Here is a 21,707-nt window from a genome sequence, read left to right as displayed (position 1 = left end):
CCAGCTGCGTCTGGTATACTCCGGGCCTTTCAGTTTATGCTCGGTTTTGCATACGCTATGATACTGTGTTTGGCATCCCATTGTCATTTGTTTGTTACAGGATTGGCTATGCCCATGTTTACTCCATGATTCTGTGCTTTGACCTGTGTGTATATGCCATGTCGATGTTTTACTTTTGGCTCTGGCTTTCATGGAAAACCTGTTATGTGTTTCTTTTTCTGTTCTCTTATATTATAAAATTCAATAAATTACTTCTTAAAAAAAAAAAAAATGTTTTAAAAAAGGCAAAAAAAATTTTAAATATATATATAAAAAATATATTTTTGTGAGCAAGTCCTAAAATTAGCACATTAGCTTAAAACAATTCTCGCATGGAAAGAGTTAAAATACTGGCATATTAAATGCCCATGGGGTGTCTACTTTTAAAAAATGTATGATTTGATGGGGTAAATTGAATTGGCCGGATTCAACAATGTCCCAATTAACACGGGGGGGAAGGATGGCCACACATCTAATTTCCAATTAGAAAAATGCACACTTACCAAATGTGGCCTTTTAGTTCCCCCAAAAAATGACAAACCCATGCATGTGGGGTATCACTGTACTCAGGAGATGTTGCTGAACACATATTGGGGTGTTGTGTGACAGCGGCATATACCAGGAGCTGTAAATTCATACATAAATTAGGTGTGTGTGGGAAAAATACACACACAAAAATACTACTGCAAACTTTGAAAAAATGCTGGTGGTAAAATGTGTGCATGCAAAGAGTTAAAATACCAGCATTTAAAATACCCTATGGTGTCTAGTTTTCAAAAATATATGGTTTTGTTGGGCACACTGAAATGGCCCGGCTCAAAGATGTACCAAATAGGGCATGGGCAGTGGATCCCCAAATGCCAAAGTTCAACATTGAAAAATGCGCATGCCCCAAATGTGGCCCTTTTGCCCCCAAACAGCCAGGCAAAATCATTCATGTGGGGTATCACTGCGCTCAGGAGATGTTGCTGAACACATATTGGGGTGTTTTGTGATAGTGACATATACGAGAACTTTTTAATTCATACCTGAAGTAAAATGTGTGTGAAAAAACAAATGCAAAAAAAATGACTACCACAAAGTTTGACAAAGACTGGTGGTAGATATGGTGCATAGAAAGAGTTAAAATACTAGCATTTGAAATACCCTGGGCTGTCTAGTTTTCAAAAATATATGGCTTTATTGGGCACACTGAAATGGCCCGGCTCAAAGATGTACCAAATAGGGCATGGGCAGTGGATCCCTAAATGCCAAAGTTCAACATTGAAAATGCGCATGCCCCAAATGTGGCCCTTTTGCCCCCAAACAGCCAGGCAATATCATTCATGTGGGGTATCGCTGTACTCGGGAGATGTTGCTAAACACATATTGGGGTGTTTTATGATAGTGACATATACCAAAACCTGTTTATTCATACCTAAAGTAAAATGTGTGTGAAAAAACAAATGCAAAAAAAATTACTACCATAAAGTTTGATAAAGGCTGATGGTAGAATTAGTGCTTGGAAAGGGTTAAAATACTAGCATTTGGAATACCCTGGGCTGTCTAGTTTTCAAAAATATATGACTTGATGGGGTAAATTGCATTGGCCGGCTTCAAAGATACCCGAAATGGCACATGGGGGGAAGAATTACCAGATTCGGAAAAAATGGCTTTGAAATAGCAAAACGCTACCTGTACTTTTTGCCCCATAATGTGTAGAAAAAAGCAAAAAAACATTGGGTATTTCTAAACTCAGGACAAATAGTAGAATCTATTTAGCAGGTTTTTTCATTACCTTTTATAGATGAGTAAAAGATTTTTCAACTAAAAGTTAGAAACAGTCATTTTTTTCTAAATTTTTCACCATATTTTATACTTTTTTTAATAGTAAATAATATGATACAATCAAAACAATGTCATCTAAAGAAAGCCCTTCTTGTCCTGAAAAAAAACAATATCTAATGTGTGTGGGTTCAGTAAACGGGGAAAGAAGAAAATTACAACTAAACACGAGCAGCGCAGAAATGTTAAAACGGCCATTGTCACGAAGGGTACAAAAAGTAAAATCAGCCTTTGTCATGAAGGGGTTAAAGAGCCACTTGCTACACATTACATTCATTAACTGTGCTGAAAAATCTTTTGTTGTATATTTATGACCAAACACATGAATGGAGAGGCAATTTATTAGGTCATGCATCTGTCAATGATGGCATGTTAGAGTTTGCATCACCCTTTTCCTATGCTGATATCCACGATTGCCTTGCTATAGGTTTATGCAGTGTTGAGAGAGATATCTATATATATATATATATATATATATATATATATATATATATATATATATACCCATAACTGCACTGGGTATTCTACCTGACTATAATACATATAGGATTTGACATACCTAATACATATGGTACAATACACTGTGCACAGTGTGATCATGTTATACGACAGAGGGTAGTATCATGTAAAGTTAAACATTTGTCATTTCTATTTATGCATGTAGATATATATATGTAGATATATATATATATATATATATATATATATATATGTATTCCAAGGTTAGTGAGAAATGCTGCATTTAGATTCGCCCTAAATGGCATTATTTTTATAGTATTAATAAATATTTATAGCTATTGTTCCACGTTTTTCTTAACCATGCCATGCAGGATAAAGGAAAATTCTTGATTTTGCCTGTGTTCAGTTTCTAAAACTAGTGATGGTTGTAAGTAGATGTGTATAAAAAAAATCTGCATTTACGTGTATTAGACATTGGTATATAAATGTACTATAGCATGGGAAAATAGCTTGACCATGTGGACAGAAAAACTACCAATCGTCTTAAGAATGCTAAAGATGTTTAATGAGTTTGTTGTCTGTCGCAATAAACTGATTAATGCTCGAGGGTGACCCATATAAAGACTTTGTATATTATTACTGTCTTAGAATAACGGTAATTTACATCTGCATGCAATAAATAATGATATTATCCAGAATATGTCACATTCTTCAACTCATATCCCATTTAATCATTATTTCCCTTTGATTTTCCAGCCATGGCAAGCCAGCAAGTGGACATTGCTACACAAGGATGGTTTATCGGCCTCATGTGTGCCGTGGCTCTCCTTATTTTAGTTTTATTGATCGTGTGCTTTATTAAAAGAAATAAAGGAGGCAAATACCCAGGTAAGATTTGCATGAATTAAAAATACCCATTAACATATTGAGTGCCAGATAGGGGTGATCGCGCTCTCCTCTTATGTACCTCATTTTTCCGGCGCAGCATCATTGATTTTACTATGCATTATGGAGAATCAACCAAGAAGGGGCACATTGACTCTAATGCATAGTTTAATCGATTTAAGGTATCTCACTGATTCCGCTACGTATTATGCAGAGCCACCTCAATCTTTTTTCCAAGAGAGGCTTGCTGTTGATAACCTTCGTGGTGCATAGTTGAATCAAGTGAAGCATTATACATCTGACAGCATACCTCTTTTGTTTTAAAAAGACAGCTTTTTCACAGTAATAATTAGCCGTTTATTAAACGTTCAGTTAGGGTACGCTACATCTTATTTATAGTGCACCGGCGGATTCCGTAACACTATTGCAATAGGAGAGAATAGGTGAACCTCTCACACAAAAGGTGGGGAAGAGGGGGTGAAATAACTTGGGGGCCCGTATTCCTGTGCTGTAGTCAAGCTAATACCAGTCGAGTGTAGTTTAAGTGTAAATATAATGTATCGTGCATTGGAACACACGCTGTCCTTTGCCTTTTTTACATGTAACATTGGTTTATTGTACAGTTCCCACCTGGTGTTGCACGAAAAATGAATCAGCAATGGTTTTGAAACAGGGAATTGTCTTTGATGGATGCGCAAATGCTTTAAATTATTATTTCCGAAAATAAACGTAACACTCCAAGACCAATCTCTAGTATTTTTGTTAGTTTCCTTTTTTCATTTACGTGTTTTTAGACTTGCATCTTTAAATCACGACCTTGCTTGAGTCTTCATTTAAATGTTAACTCCTGCTTTAAATTAATCTGTGCATATAAATGCAAATTTTATAGTATTTTTAAAAAAATGACAGACCTAGTTACCATGACAACTATGCACTTTCATTTTTACTGGCCCATTTCTTCCTGCATCTATGTCATTTAATTAACAAAAGTGATTTTTTTTTTTATTGAGCCCAGTATTGTAAATTGTATGGAGAACTTACCCCGACATTATAGGTCATTAATTGATTTAAAGAACACAGTATACATGGCAGACAAGGGGATCTTGCAACAGCCCTCGCAACATCCTATTGAAAATAGCAAGCATATAATTAAATATCAGATTGCAAAGCATTATTTTAAAATATCTTTTAATTTAAAGTCAAAGAAAAGGAAGATGCCCATGCTGATCCAGAGATCCAACCCATGAAGGAAGATGATGGAACGTTTGGTGAATACAGGTGAGCTTTGGGTTTTGACTGAAGTCATCACAGTGTTACTCGTGCTATCCACTTATATTTCAGTGTTATTCAGTAGCACATACCGTGAAAGAGGGTTATTATTCTTAAAAGAAGAGTTTAGTCTACACAATAGTTGTTTTCATTTTTTTGCACGTTGTAGTCTTTCTTGCATGGACTTGTTGGATACATTTTACTGTGTAGAAATAGGAGCAGGCAGTAGTAAATAAGACTTCTGTCTCATTTAACTCCAAGTGTTTGTATGTAAACTTCTTGTACATGCTGAGTTGTATTCCCACTGAAGTCATTGAATCAGACGCCAATCCCATGTACAGCAGCAAAACTTCGATGTTCAGATAGCATTATATGTGATTGGCAGCTGCTACTCCCATTGACTTGAATGGAAGTTCTACTTTCTACCGTGGTATGGTCCATGCTTCAAGTAGAGGCAGCTGCCAGGGGTGATAAACCAAAGAACTCTAATAACTCAAGCATGTCTGCATCGATTTGCATGCAGTAAAATTCAATATGCTTTATACCCATCAAATAAAGCACAAGTTCAAAACTGTCTTAACTAAGTCTATTTTCATTATCAGTACTTTTTTTTTTTGTTTCATGAAATTAATAGCCACACATGGAGTGTTTTTGCATCAATGTGATCTATACATAAATCGCAAGTCATTTTTTTAAGATTTCTGAAGATGCATGGAATTTAAAAGGACATTTTGGCTCATTGCTCCATATCATTTTCATCATAATTACTATAGTTTTCACTTCATAAATATAGGCCAAAGCATCTATTCTATTGTGTCAATCATATACCAGAAAGCCCCACACAAGATGTGTTATTGGGAGCATTACTCAGTTTCAGTATGCAACACGTTTATACTCTTTATCCAGGTAATCTTTATTTGTTTTCCCTGCTTTCTTTCTTTTTATGGGATTATATAGGTTCATTGAAAGGTAAGGGTGAAAGTTAGAAATCTTGGCCCACATTTGCACTTTACCTCTTTTCCTTCCACCACTAAATTATAACACATTACTGCAAATTATTTGGTATGTGTGTGTGTGTGTGTGTATATATGTATGTATGTATGTATGTATGTATATATATATATATATATATATATATATTATACACACGTATGTATACAAGGGTAGGTTTATGTAGCTGAAACCTTAAATCCTTGCATGTCTTACCTTGCCAGACCTTGCTATATTATCTATTAAGTGTATATATATAATGTGTGTGTGTGTGTGTATGTGTGTATATATATATATATATATATATATGTTTGAACCTACATCTTATTCCGTTACAGTGATGCAGAGGATCACAAGCCTCTTAAAAAAGGCAGCCGAACACCGTCAGACAGGACTGTGAAAAAGGAAGACAGTGATGACAGTTTAGTCGATTACGGAGAGGGTGTAAATGGGCAGTTTAATGAAGACGGCTCTTTCATTGGACAATATAGTGGTAAAAAAGAAAAAGAACCAGTGGAAGGTAATGAGAGCTCCGAGGCTCCGTCTCCCATCAATGCCATGAATTCTTTTGTTTAAAGCTTGTGTGAACAAAATATTTGTCGTTATGGCGAGTATCCACCTTACATCTGACGCACCCAGGTATCATGAAATGTGATCCGGAGAATCACGACGTGAAGACATATTTGTAAATTGAACAATATTTTAAAACCATACCCCCTGTTTTTGTAAGTGCTACCATATGTCAGTGGGGAAAAAGCGCACACGTACTGTTTCTGTATTGGACATAAGTGTTTGTAATATGTGCAGGAATTGAAACAAACAGTATAACTGAGAAACGTGCTCATGGATTGTTATCCCCCCTACAAAAATTGTAATGCATGAAATGGTACGCAATTCAAAGACAAAGTCGGTATATGTAAACCATAGTTAAAATCTTTGTATACAGTCCTTGGTCGGGCACATGAAGTCTGTTCGAGTATGACGTCTGTTTTCTCTGTCAGTGTTATTGTAGTATTACAGTGTATAGAGCTTCAATGTCTTTGTGGACATTGTTGGTGAAGTTGGTGAGTTTATTGTATATCTATAAGATGTCTTTTTTCAAAGACTAGAAACAAATATATATATATATATATATATGATGGCTAAATAAGTTAAGTATGGTACTTTGCATTTGCTGATGCTTCCTAGACCCAGATATATGCTCTCTGCTCCCATGATTTGATAGCCTTTTTTAAACTTATAAGGTATTACACATACAGTGTTGTATTTTGTACACCGTGTAGAAACCTGGATCTATTAGGTGATATGCTTTGCAATGCATTCTGGGATTTGTAGTTTCATGGTCACTGAAGGCGGAAGGTTGAAATTCAAGTGTCTAGTCTGAATTCCCAAACACACTGTTCAGTGCCTTTATCCGATATGCATTCCATGAAGCACTGCTCTGCTGACCGATAAACTACAGTATCATCATTGCCAAAAATGTAAATTGTGTAAATGAGAAGTTATGAAAAACAGTATGCTCAAATCTATAGATCGTCTTACTGTAAATTAAATGAACCTATTTGCTGCTATGGGTACACTGTGTTAATGATCTTTCTTGGCAGCAGTAAATAGTTGATAGCACAAACACCTACCATGCTCAAGTTAAAGCACAACATGCATTGAGAATGGTACTATATATATATATATATATATATATATATATATATATATGCAAGGTGACATAAACATATTATGTATGTGAAAGCTACTTGCAGAGATTGGTAGGGATAGAAAAAAAAAAGACATTGTGTACCTAAACTATTCCAATACTGTGGTTTAGCTTCATATGACATTATATAACAACCTATGGTTGAAGCAATGCTCAGTTTCATTTGCCAACAAAACTGCTTTTTCATAACTTGCATCAAGTTTCATTTTAAGTACGCTTTTATATGTAGATATTTTGTTCAATTTGTAAATATACTGAAAGTTTAGATGCTCTATGCTTCTAGATGTTACAGAGAAATAATAATAATACAATCATATTGTACTGTGTAAGAACTATAGCCAATGGAGTGCATGGTATTTTTAAAGCATCCACTTTAAGAAAACATATATTTTGCTGTGAAAACGACATAGTGAATTATTATACTTACTGCAGATTTTCTCAATTTGTGCCAGTATGTTACATTTTGCCATGTTCCTCCTTGAAATAAAATTCAGAAATAAAGCACAGGTTTGGCTGTTGTATATACTTGTGTTTTGTCACTTTTAAATACATTCTGCATTATATAGGTGCCATAAATTGATTAATGTTAAGAAATCACGTTTGAATGGAAACTTAGTTTAAAGGAGTAAACCAATAAATAACTGTTTTCATCAATAATTATATTCAAAAAGCTGTCAATGGGAAAGACAGGGGAACAGAGGAGTAGGTGCTCACTGGATACAAGTGTATCACCATCAGAAGACTCAGCCCGGATAATGGTCAAAAACAGTTCTCCTCTTTATTTATGGAAACACCGACCGCTTTCAGCGTGAGCAAACGCCCTTATCAAGGTAAAGCAATAATTATATAAATCACATTTCATAACACATCAAAGACTGATCTCAGAAGACACAATTAAAATCATAACATCTATATGGTGGTCTATTATCTAGGTAACTATAGCAGAATTGTTTTCACTGTCGTGCTTAGTGATGATGAAATTAAGCTAATAAGCAACCCATTTAACAAGAACACTATATGCTAGGAATCTCGAAACAGCAGGAGAACTTTTTCAGATACACTGGCCTACAAGTCGGTATAGGCCCTGGTACTTGGAACTCTTTCTCTTCCCTGTGCCCTATTGTTCTGTTTTCTCTATCACTTTAGAAATACAAATAACAAAAATTATGGTGAGTGAAGGTGATGGAAAACCCTTCCCCAGCGGGCAATTTCTTTCAAGGGTTCCATGTATAAAGTGGATGCAGAGGCAAAAGGTGATCCTTGTTGACCTTATTTGCATGCGCCTACCCAGAATCCCTTGTGGTTGTGGCAGCACCATGAGATTTCTGAGGGAAAAAACAAGCCTTCTTTAGCACATTTTGTTATCCTTATTTTTACTACTGTTTCTTGTGTGTATTGTTTTTAATATATTGGGATATATACCACCTTTAGACTCGGTCTTTGCATTATGGTACAAGAAATGGTTTATGGTTCAACTTACTTGCTCTTGTGTTAATATCCTGATAAACAAACATTGTTTATAAGGCACATCAATCACCTTTGGCTTTTATAATCCAAATAAAGATACCTGGATTCATTGTCCCCTCTGTGATTCAACCATTTAGACCTACTTGATGTTCCACAATGTTAAGGTAGAAACATATATATATATATATATATATATATATATATATAACATCATAGTTTTGAGGCATTATCTTGGGGTTTGCGGATCTCACTCCTTCTCTTCTGAACTCTATTCTCCCAGGTAAGTAGAAACACTTTTCTGGCACTTGCTCACCAGCTAATATTGTATCCATAAGTTTACCTCTTGTTCATTAGCATGTTAGAAGTTATCTTAATTTGATAATTTGATTAGGCACGATTTTACCACTTACTAGAGAGGGCAGCAACCACTGCTAATTATACGTAAAGTATATACATATAAGAAGAGAAGACCTTTCAACACATCTTGCAAAAGGCTCCCAGTAATTTGTGTTTTGCCACCGCTACTGGTGCTTGTCTTTCTGTCTGTGTCAGGTATCTTCCTCTGACAGGTAAGTAGAGATTCTACATCTCCGTCATGGTGTTTATGCGTTTCAGCTATTTCCTTCATCTACACTCCTGAGACTTTACCATTTTAGAAGCTCTACCACTAAGTGGGAGACAATTTTCAAAATCTAAAAATGTTCTTTTTAGTTTTGTGTGCCATTAACCAGTAAATTTATAAACAATTCTTATTTATTGTTTTATATAGTGCCATTATATTCTACACACAAGGAAAATATGAAGCAAAATAACTTATAAATAGATTAATTTCTTCTATGAAAATCAGTAATAAGGTAGGGCAAAATGTACAGATGACAAATGAATAAATGCAGGATATTATGAAATTCTTTCCATATTTCCTATTTCGAGAAATCTGTCAATCAGAAAAGAAAATGGCATGTGATTGTCCGACAAATCTTGCAAATGCAAGATGGTGAAGACTTTTAGGCATCCGGTGATCTGTGCATACAGTACAGTTGGCAGAACAAAATGTGTTATTTTATACATGGTGGAATTTTCATACACTGTTTTAAGTTATCCTGTGCCCAATTTTTCTAATTGTTTTACCTGTATCCCATTTACAAATTATTTGGAATATAATTCTAGTTCTAAGGAGGGTGTCCAGCATTGTTTACTAAATATATTTTTCTAAGGGTGATTTTATTGTAGACTTTTAATCTCAACTTGTAAACTTGTATATATTGTACATATAGCACTTTGATGTTAAAAAATAGCCATCTTTAAGAATCGTCAAAATGCTTCCTTCGGTCCGAGACTTAGCAGTTAACCCTTTCAGCGCTACACGAAACAAGGAGGAACAGCAATACAATGGAGCCGGAGCGTAGCTACACAGTGCTAATATTGTCCTGTAAAGGACAATAAGTTGTCATAGCAGCCCACCCCAATCATCAGACAGAACCAATGTGGAGGTAAAAAAACACAGTTTATTAGGAATAGCACAGGTATTTATACATACAAATGTAATTAAATCAAGAGTATAATCCCATCAACTACCAGACAGCCCAGCAGTGATCCCGGGTGTCGATGGATAGCTTGGGGTCCCTAGATTGTTCAGTTTAAAAAGTGTTGTGATCCATGGTCAGCACCCCGAGCAGCAGCAGTTTGAAGGTTCACTGATACAGTCCGCGGTGCACCCCGGTTGAGGCTCCATAGCCCGGTCTAGGAACCAGGGATCTTTAGGGAGCTGCCAATCACCCCTTGTTCGTACCCCACATATTTAGGGTTAAAGTCAGCAGCTGCTCCTAAAGATCTTACCCTTTAAACAATTCCAGACCAATATTGCTAAGACCTGGTCAGGCAGACAGCAAGGGAAACTGGATCCAAGAGGCTGGTGACATAGGAGTGTGATTATACTCCTGTGGAAAGGGGAAATGGGAAAAATAACTCCAAAACAAAGAAAATAGTCCTCTGCAGCCAATGTTCCATGACACCTATGTTTACATTAATTCTTAAAATTTTAGATCTGCACATGATCAAAAAAAAACCAAACATTTAGCCATTTTTTAGGTATAAACAACTCTTTCATGATGTATGTAAAAATTAATTTGAAGAGCAGATTCTTTGACAGACAAATCTTTATAACAAATTAAAAATATGTGACAAGAACAGTAAAATAGATTCTTAAACATGTAATGGGTATAATAGGGTAGATGGTAGTTTGGGTATTATTATGTCTGATGGCCAATAGGTTTAATCAAACACCAAAGGAAAACACCTAGAGAAACCAAGATGGCATCTGGTAAAAATACTCAAGCAGGAAATCTCCAGTTACGTTACATATAATAGGACTTTATTAGCGTCTAGGGATTTCAGATTGGCTGGACCTCCTTTTGAGTGATACACTTTATATCAAGGTTGTACTGCCACAGCTTTGACATTGGCTGACTGGGTATTCATTAATATATAAGTAATGTTATGTGGCCAGGCGTACACCGTGCTTGCTTCTCAGGAGTAAGATCCTCGGAGACTACCAAGAAAAAGCCTTTCATGGCAAGCCACTGTTAAACTCAAGCTGCTCAGTGCAATTGTGCTATAGGGGGTGTCTTGGCCTTCATCTCTAAGCTGCTGATTCCATTGATTTGTCCATGTCAACAGGGGTTAAATATTACTTACTTATATAAACCCTGCTCACTCTTCATTTTATGCTTAAGTGTTGCCAAGCTGTGGTGTCTGTCTCTATACAGTCACCATTCCCATTGAACCTGTTTGACCTCATTTGTCCTCCAGGCTTGACATTTGGCTTGTTACCTGAATTATACTGTCTGTCTCCTGTTCCACCACCTCAGCTTGTTAACCTATTTTGGCCCTGTGCTGCCTGCCTTGCCAATATGGACTGCCTGCTTCTGGGTGTCCACACCTCTTGCTTTAAAGCTCACAACCCAGTCCAAACAATTTTAGTTTTTCTCCTATTCTTAAATGTTATATTTCAAAATGAATATCAAGTACAAATTGTATAGATAAAATATATAACAAATTCAGAACCTTTCTAGATAAGCAAAACCAGAAACAGCAGAATGATGACCTATTAATGATGTGTATAGTAGACAGATGGTGAGCAGAGTAATTTAATGACATTCTATAAAAGAGAGTATAATCCACTCACTTTGGGAAATTAACATAACTTGAACCTTCCAGAAAATGGAACCTAATACACCGAGGAATCATTGGGAAAAAATTAACATTGTAACTTACCATAGATAAATTACGAATATTACCGTATAATTTGTTTTTACACAGTATGTGTTATACTGTATCATACACTATAAAACAATATGTAGATACAGTATGCTTAATGTTTAGAAATACTGATTACATGGCTCAATTAAGATTCCAGTGGATGATGCTAAATTGCTGAGTTTTAGGAGAACCCATCAGAATCATGTGGGCTTTAGAAACTTTGTAATTTCATATAGTGCTTTTAATGTCACACTTGCTTTTTATGAATATTGCACATTATGAATATTACACGCTATTGACTGCATTTGAGATGTAGTTTGTGCTGCAATGATGCTCCCCAAAGATTAAGTTCATAAATATCCAATTCCACTCTGAAGAAATCATTTCAAGTTACGGTACACCTTATATCTGAACCACATAAGCATCCTAACAAACATCTCCTTTCCTGTCTAATTTTGCTGATGCTCCTCATTGAGTTTTAGCAATGTATAGAATGCTAATTTGGATTTTATTAATCTCTAAACCCAGATTTTCCTTTGAGTGAGCAAGTCATCTGCCTTCAGTGTGAAGTTTAGAAGACCCTTGTTTCTAGCTTGAAGTGCCACCACTTTGCCCTTGGTTCTATGGGAATGGGAATATAGTAGTATAGGCAGCCAAAGTGCCAAAAAGCTTTATTCCTTTGGCTTTTATTAATGCTAATGTTAGTTAGCCATTAAAATAAAATGTGTTTTTGCTGCTGCTTAGAATATTCAATGTGGTGTCCCCAAAAATACCAAATACAGGTTTGGTAGGAAACACCAGTGTTAAAGGGCAAGTCTGGTTTGTCCCCCAAAATTACAGCAGCATTTGAAATCTATAAAAGGTTTTTAGACAATATTTTATTGGCACAAGGTTTGGGGGCACTAGTGTTATAGTCATGTATTTGTTCCCAATGCATGCTTTAAAGACACATTGTTATTTCAGTATTTTTTTTACATTTATAGGGTAATATATGGTATTCTAGGTTAATAATAGTTTAATAAAATGTCTAAGCTTTTTTTATTTATTTTACCAAGCATAAGATGTAAAAGGTGATGTATTTAGTTTTGAGGGTAGGGATCTAGGGGGCAAAACTATGAGCAGCTTTGTAGGTGATCTGATGACAAGAGTCTGATGAGCTGAAAGGGGTCTGTCTGAATTAAAAAGAGTAATTGTATCAGCATTTAATGTATCCCTCTAAACATTTTGTATTTTGATTTAATATGATAACATGTATTTATAGTGGATTTCATTTTATTATTACTTAGCCATATGTGCATTTTTGTTAAACACTTCTGTATGATTTACCCAAGTTAATGCTATATTTGCTTAATAGTTAAATAAAATATATATTTTTAAAATTTACATTGCTGTGGCTGGTTAAATAGCAAAGAAAGACACAATGAAATAAGAAACTTCAGAGAAATATTTATTGGATTAGAAGAACATGCATGAATTGGAATATAGCAAATGTGATGCCCTTTTGTGGATGGATAGGCATATGTCTTTTCTGATTAACTGACTAGACAGGAAATGATCTCTGTATAGACTGTAGACTGAAGTTCAGTACTCAAGCAAGCCGGATAAAGGATGAGACAATCAGCATTAACCAAAAATATATTACTGTCTGACTAGCTAAGGAATAAATTGAAAAGGACCAAAAAGAACTAATAACTGATCTGCCAGAAAATGCTAAATTTAAACATAAATTATTTCTGGAAATGATCAGAATATCTTCCCAGGAGCTCAGACTGAATCATTATTGGAAATTAGATGACTTATTTCAAGAGGTGTTCTGCTCAAAATAAACTCTGAAAAGAAAAGACATATTATTTGATATTGAAACATTTATTAATATACAAGACATTTTTGTTTTAGCAAGGGCTAAAGGATATTATGTACTATGGGCTACTCTAAGTATAGTAAAAATTGTGTAACTGAAAAAAATCCCTGAACAATTAAAGGACACTTCCAAAACCTCAGTTTAAATTTCTATAAAATAATGTGATTATTAATTGATATATTAAATGAAGAGAACGAAGAACAAGGAATGGGAATGGTTACCTTAATTGGATGTGTTTCAACTATCATTGTGTCATATACAAAGTTACCCATAGTCGTGCACCTACATTCCTACACACAGTACTATAAAAATGTAATAGGAGACATCCACATCTAATAGATTGTATACTCATACAAGCAGGTCCCTCTTCTCCTTATGTATAAGTGTGTGTTAATGTTATTGCCAATTTTGCATATTGTCAATGTTATTCAAGGGAAGATCCAGAGCCTGACCTTGGGAGTACACTAACACACACCCAAACACCCACACAAACATACCCAGATACTCAAACTACCACAACCAGTGACACATATAAATACCCAGCATCAGAGAGACACTAACATACAGGCACAACATTGCATGACCCTGTCTCCTCCTAGAAATTAGGGGCATAAATTAGGGATTTAGCGGTAAATCCTGGTGTTGGAACTAAAATAGAATAAAATAATGTCCTATGGCTCGGCTCTGAGACCATCCTTATCACTTTTACCATGCATAGTTAGTATCCTTTAAAATAATGTAGGTATGCATATGGCTAGCAGACTATGGGCTATATTCTACAACAAGCATCTCCGGTGTTACATTCATGGTCTGCACCTTGAAGAGTCCATGTTTTCTGACATGTTTGGGGGGTTTTGTTGACTTTGAAGTCCATGCTTCTGTTCAATATGTCATACAATGAAAATCTATATTTTAAACTTCATAGAACTCTTTCTATATTTAACAGTCATAATGTGGCTTACTGTGTTCTCTACTCACTATTCTTTTTCTTTCAATGTTTCCCGCATCATTACTTTACATACGAGGCCACTGAACTTCCATCACTTTGCAAAGAAACATATTCATCGGATACTGTTTATCTAAATGCTAATGCCCTGTCAGTGTCTTGTCTTTTAAACTGTCATTTTTCTTGGCAGTCAGACCTTGTAATATAATGTTACAAGGTTTAGTCTTGAAGGGCTCCATCCCTTACTGACGTAATCACACTGCATTTACTAAAATCTGTGCCTTATCTATAAATCACATGTGAATCTATCTATATGCAATCACATTAAACAATAAACATCAAACATGTCTGTTAAATGGATTCTTTCATCTGAGGTTTTCATTCTCATATAAATGTAAAATGCACACCTACATTGTCACAATTATGTTTTTGTTGGGAATAGGTGTAATTTTGCAAGGATTTTTTAATGTTTAATATCTGGGAGATGTCTTAATTTCTATTCTTACTTTTCTTGATGCATGGTCATTTTTCTAAACTGTACCCTCTCTTAAAAGTGTAGGGAGTAACCAGTGACCTTTATACCATCTACTCATGCATCCCAACCCAATGTGTGCACTGTAGGTGCCAAACTAAGATAGTGGCTTTTATAATATGCACCCAGACAACAACCTAGATGAACACAAGTGAACTTATCCCACTTTAGTACTTGTTGCATTTACAAATTACTTTAAGTGCAATCTTCACTGATCTGTTCATTGGCTGAAAGGTTTTCTGTTATGCAGACCACGAAGGCTCGAAAACATGTCCTCTGCAGTCAACAGTGGTTTTAAGTGCATTTTAAATACTTAATAGTCTAAGAAAAATCCTAACATTGGCACTGGCCACAGACAGCGTTCCAAAAAGGAATCACTCCTATATACCTAAGGATCTATCATGCTGCAATCAAGCCAGAGACTATTATGAGACTATCAGTGCATTATCTATTAAGCATTGTTCCAGATCCTACAGACCAAAAGTGTTAAAAGAAGGATTAGTCACATACCTGTGTCTGTTTTCTATATTAAAAATAAGCCCTATTATTGCTCAATATCATAAAGTGATTCTTAATATTAGTCCAGATAACAAAAAAGGGCATTTTAAGAGAAAAGAGATTGGACTGATAAGAGGGACTGTAGTTTTATTGGCTGATTAAATTATTTGCTCATACAGTATAGATGAAAGTATGGGCTTTCCTAGTGATCAATATGCAAGTGTTTCTGTGGTTGGTTATTGTTTTTATATTCTGCTTGCTCAGATCTACAGGATGTTTCTCAGTTGATTCCAGTATGAGAGCTTATTAAAAAATAATGTGAAGGAAACAATTTGAGCTGACACAGCACATTACTATGATCAGTGCCGCAGAGAGGATTCCATCAGTCTCTTGTTCCCGGGGCCAAGAAGAGAGCCAGCCATGTAGATGTTGCTGTCTTTGTTAATCAGCAGCCCAAAGAGAATGCCTGCATAAAATTGGCACTGCTGTATTGGTGTGTCTTTCATACATATGCAGTTCACAACAAAAAATATCATTTTCATTGTTATTTTCAATCCTGATATAATACAGGTTTCAATATACACGTTTTTGGGGTTCTGTGAGGTTTGCGCCACACTTTACTCTCACCTTAACCTTTAGCAGAGAATCCTATATTCATTGGAATTTTGAAAAATGGGAATAATATAATAATATTTATATTGCCAATGACTATTTAAAGTGTTGTTCAATCAGTCATTTGGTTTCGACAATTTACGCTCTTCAAACACAATACTCTTTCATTTATTTCCAGCAATCTCATATAATTGGAATTCAAAATAAAATGAAACAAAGAAGCCATTAAAGACACAAACTTGGGATGATGTTAAAAACGAATGATTATCTGCATTATTATAAATCTAATTTTAATTACTTATTTTTATTGTTTCATAATTGAATTACCGGTAGTTATGTTAGCTCTTTTTGTTGGTGGATGGTATATCTGTGACGTGTCTCTAGACTATATGATGCTGACTTTCTAAGCTGTAAGATTCCTCATAGACCTACGATTGAAAATGACAGTAAGGTGCTTTACATCTGGCTCTGTTTAATACATCTTGGATAAATGTTCTTATTATTGGAGATGAAAAATTTAAGTCATTAGTTAGAATGAATGAAATGGAAATAAGCTTGGTACTTTATTGGCCCTTTCATTTGATTAAAAGCTCAGCTGTCTTAGGTATGCTTGTCTTAATCAGCTCTGAAGGCATCTCTAAGCAATATTATAAAAGGTACAATAAAGTGATCGAAGATCAAAATCTAGACCACTGAGGTATGTGCAGTGATGCTCTGAGGTAGTAGTTAGCCCTGTGTGAAAACAGGGTTACTATTATGTTAATGTACAATCCTTGGCACTAAGAGTATCTTTTTTTCTGTTATCTGTAGGTATGCTATATGCTCTCTAACTGGCTTTAGCAAGCAGTACACCAGGAAGCCCATCACCCAACAGGGAGGATCTGTCCCTCGGAATATAGCAGAGTAGCTGCAATCCTGGGCCTAGACTGGAATTCAGCACTGGTTTTGCTACAGATATGAGTGGTATTGAAAAATTAAATATATGGTATGAAGTCTTACTATGATGAGAATACTGTATGCAGATCTGACCTTTAAACAAACTGTCAGGGTCCCTTGCTAGACCCCAGTGAGTCTCACTGACACAGAGGTTTTCTGGATATTGTGCAAACTGCAATAAGTTTGCAACTACTCGGACTCTCAGTTCTTACCACTAGTGGATTATCTGAAACCTGTAGGAAGATTAAACTAATTATAACATCGCCAAATGCTTTACAATGAGGATCTAGAGTGTTTCCCTCTCTGAACTCAACTATACTGAGGGGAAATAGTTATTGATACTATTAATAAGTTGATATTGAATGATTCAAGTTGTATTGCTGATAGATCCTCTTTGCAAAAGAGTATAATACATTGCATGCAGGTGTCATGGTCACCCTTTAGGTGGTGCACGCGCGCGTGCAGAATTCTGCTTGTGCGGGGGTTACCGAGGGCACCCATTAACCCCTCCGATGTGGGTGGTCGGGAGACCGCCGGCATCGAGGTCGGAAGTCGGGAGCTGGGAGTCTTTCTACCAACGAACATCATATTGCATCATATTGCAATAACTCGCTCGGTCCGGCAGCATTCCTCCTGGTAGTAGTGAAGGGGGTGTGGCCGGTCTCCTTCAGAGGCGGGGTTCTGGGAGATCTTCCAGAGCTACTGTGACACAGGCTGGGGGGGCGGAGCCTGTGATCTAGCGCTGGATTTAAAAACCCCGGAAATGCTTTGTCTGATACCCTGTTGTGGTCTTTGTTGCTGTTTGTATCCTGTCGTCTAGTTCTCTGAGTTTCTCCGGATTTTTGACCCTTTGCCTGCCTGACCATCCTTAGCCTTGCGATTTTGTACCGTGTCCTGTGTCTCCTGGTTTCCAGTTTTAGCTCGTCTTATTATGCGCTCCGTTACTGACCCGGCTTGTAGGACTACCCGCTTTCGTGTTTTGACCCGGCTTTCCTGACAATCCTGTCCGTTGTTTCTCTGGCATTGCTGTACTGGTTCCTGAGTTTGCTGTTCCTGCTCCTTGCATCCAACTCATTCCTATATCTATCCCCTTGCACCTGGCCTCCTCACTGTTGGGATCTTCTAAGTCCCAGCTCCCTGCCACTAAGGGTTTCCTTTGGTGGTTGTCTTCTGGGCAGAAGAACTTTTGCGGTGTTCGCCTTAGTGTAAGCGGTCATGACAGCAGGTTAACTTGCATGCATAACATAGATTATACACAACAATGATGCTACATTTACCTAATTCAGTGTTTAATGTGTAAAATATTTCACAATCTTAACCAGTGCATAATTCTAGTTCCATTTTTTTGGAAAAACAAAACTGATTTCATTTTGCATGCATGTAATTTACTCTTTGTTACTTTAGGTTACTATGTGGGAAGAACAGACAGTCATTTTTCAGTACACAGTATCCAACTGTATGACGGCTGGCACTGGAAGCTTCAAAGACATAGCCTTCAGCAAAATATCCATGTGGCAATCTTGTGATTTATTCATTGTTCCACGAAGTCCTATAATAGCTTAACATTTCTGTTTCTAAATTTTGATTCACATGCTTTTAAAATGGTTGCATACTTGAGAGTTAAAATGGATTATGCATTCTGACTTAATGAAGGGAAAGTAAAAGAGCACAATGATATTTTTAATCAGTGATTTTTTTTGTAAGATATGGAATAAATAAAAAATAATTTATTTTATCAATAAAATTTAACGTTCATTAAAAAGACACACATGGCATGCTAAGTATGATCTTTCCAGACTCTTCGTGTTCGTCTTCCTGTTCATCTTCGTGGGGAAAAAAATCTTTCTATTCCACGGATATTCGCCCGTTCCTGTGTTCGGTTTAGGCAAATATTCATGTATGTTCTTCGTGTTTGTTTTTTTCTTCGTTTTTTGTAGAAGGGGTTAATACGGGGTTAACGCTGTACGCACTATGCAGCAGCTTTGGCGCCAGGAAGAGCAACTCTATTGGTCACCGGCAGGGGCCTCCTCTGCCATCTACCAATGAAATGCACCTGCACTAGGCAACATTGCAGGGGTTAATGGGAGCGGAAATCCGTAGGTTCAACGTCAGGAGATAAATGTCCATAAGAGACATTTGGTTGATGCCAAAGGAATCCCCTGCAAGGAGACCAAAAGAGTCCCTCGCACGCCCCTTTAACTCCTGACAGCGAACCTACGGATTTCCTCTCCCCCGTTAACCCCTGTGATGCTGCATAGCTAAGGTAGACTAGATGGGTAAGGGACCCGTTAGTAAACGAAGATTCTTCGTATTGTGTGTCTTCGTATACGTTTTGCTGCCGCTATGTTCGTTTCTTCGGTATTCGGGCTGAACAACGAAAACACAGCCTTCGTGTTCGTTTTCATGTTCGCTCAAATATGAATGCACAAGTCTAATAAATGCCATTGTGTTTGTCAAACCATTCCTGAACTATTTCTGCTTTGTTGGGTGTGACAGGGTGCAGGCAGGGTGCATAATCCTATCAGGTTGCCTTCTTCTCATGGTGCATCCAGGTGCCATGTGTTCTCCAGGTAAGCAACGCACATGCATCCAGCCATCCATATGATGTAAAAAGAAAACATTATTCATCAGACAGGCTACCTTCTTCCATTGCTCCGTGGTCCAGTTCGTATGCTCACATGCCCATTGTAGGCACTTTCGGCAGTGGACAGGGGTCAGCATGGGCACCCTGACTGGTTTGCAGCTATGCAGGCCCATACGCAACAAACTGTGATGCACTGTGTGTTTTGACACCTTTTTTATCAGATCAGCATCAACTTTTTCAGCAATTTGTTGGATTTGGCCAGTTTTTGCCCCCCCCCCCATTTGCATCAATGAGCCTTGGCCGCCCATGACCCTGTTGCCGGTTCACAGCTTTTCCTTCCTTGGACCACTTTTGATAAGTACTGGCCACTGCAGGAACACCCCACAAGAGTTGCAGTTTTGGAGATGCTCTGACCCAGTCATCTAGCCATCACAATTAGGCCCTTGTCAAAGTTGCTCAGATCTAGAGCAACTTTGACAAGTCTTGCTCCAGTGTATCTTCTCTTGTTCCGCCCAGGAACCCAGCAGAGTCACGTGACATGACGTAAATTCACGTGACTCTGCTGGGTTCCTGGGCGGAACAAGAGAAAAAACGCTGTGTGGGAGCAAAGGGAAGGCAGCCTTCCGGGAGTGCGCGGCATTACTGGGACCCGCAGGTACATCGTCTGCTCACGCCCGCAACACCCAAAAAAACGCCCGCGCCTGCAAGTTTTTCGCATCCCGATGCAGTCCTCTACTCAGATCCTTACGCTTGTCCATTTATACTGCTTCTAACACATCAACTTTGAGGACAAAATGTTCACTTGCTACCTAATATATCCCACTCACTGACAGGTACCATGATAATCAAGACAAAATGATTATCAGTGTTATTCACTTCACCTGTAAGGAAGGTCATATGGCAGCAGAAGTAGCAGGACACTAAATATTTTGTGGTTGTCTACAAATTAGAGGTTTGGCTAGTAGTGTAAATGGGCAACTATCTTAATGAACCATATTTAATAAACAACTAAAACACACTGCGTGCAAGCAGAGTCAAATGCCTAATTTTGTCACACATATTTTTTCCCTGTTAACCAAAAACTAGAGGTTTTGCCCTAAAATTAATTGGGAAAAATATCTGCTGTTGTCCCTGTAAGTGGCATCTATAAATTACATACATACATACACTACAGTAGTACACTATAGTTTCTCCAATCCACCCCATTGATTTGTACCCTCCTATACTTGGCGCTCATCAACGAGCGCCAAGGCGGCAGCTACATGTGGCACCGCATGGACGAACCCTAACAACATTTCTGCACTTTTGCATCTTCAGCAGTTTCATTGGGGATCACTCTCGTTATTGTAGATTGATACAAACACAAAAAACAAGTCTGCATGAATCTAGATAAAATGTAGATAAAAAGAAACACAAAAACAGTTTTTGTTAACAGAATGTGGATTTGAGGCACATAGTTCATTATTGGAACACCTACAACCTTTTTCTTTATTAAAATCAAGAGCTATAATTTCATTTTTTGGAGCTACGAGAGACTTTAGATAATCACTTCTTATTTTTTTTACTACAGTAAAATTAATTACGGTACTATTATCATTTAGTCAACTGTATATAATTAGGAAGATTCCAGATTTTCAGTAACCAAGCAAAATAATGACTTTTTTGAATAATGTTTTTACATTCTTACTAAGTTAATAGTTTGAAGGAACATAGAAATCACAATGTTGAAAGTGTGTAATTGTTTCTCGAAGTGAAAAGGGCATTTCACATGGAACATAACACATACTACGATTTAAAGGGCATGCCTTCATTGCCTTGTGTGCCATTATTGCTTCG

The 21,707-nt window shown here is 36.8% G+C and overlaps 1 protein-coding gene across 11 annotated transcripts in view; it reads left to right on the top strand.

Annotated features, from left to right (window-relative positions):
• The window catches only part of LOC149302775 (neuronal cell adhesion molecule-like), a 45,529-nt gene extending 39,487 nt beyond the window's left edge, over positions 1-6,042 (top strand). For all 11 annotated transcript variants that reach the window (XM_089482115.1, XM_089482117.1, XM_089482114.1 and 8 more), the window contains 3 exons: positions 3,079-3,210; positions 4,407-4,485; positions 5,805-6,042. In XM_089482115.1, coding sequence (XP_089338241.1) covers positions 3,079-3,210; positions 4,407-4,485; positions 5,805-6,042 — 449 coding nt within the window. The remainder of the gene's footprint in view (positions 1-3,078; positions 3,211-4,406; positions 4,486-5,804) is intronic.
• The last annotated feature ends 15,665 nt before the right edge of the window (positions 6,043-21,707 follow it).

Source organism: Sceloporus occidentalis, unplaced genomic scaffold, assembly GCF_023333645.1.
Source record: "Sceloporus occidentalis isolate IW3139 unplaced genomic scaffold, rSceOcc1.0.p SCAF_17, whole genome shotgun sequence".
Taxonomy (NCBI): Eukaryota; Metazoa; Chordata; class Lepidosauria; order Squamata; family Phrynosomatidae; genus Sceloporus; species Sceloporus occidentalis.
This window is presented reverse-complemented; position numbering and strand designations above follow the sequence as displayed.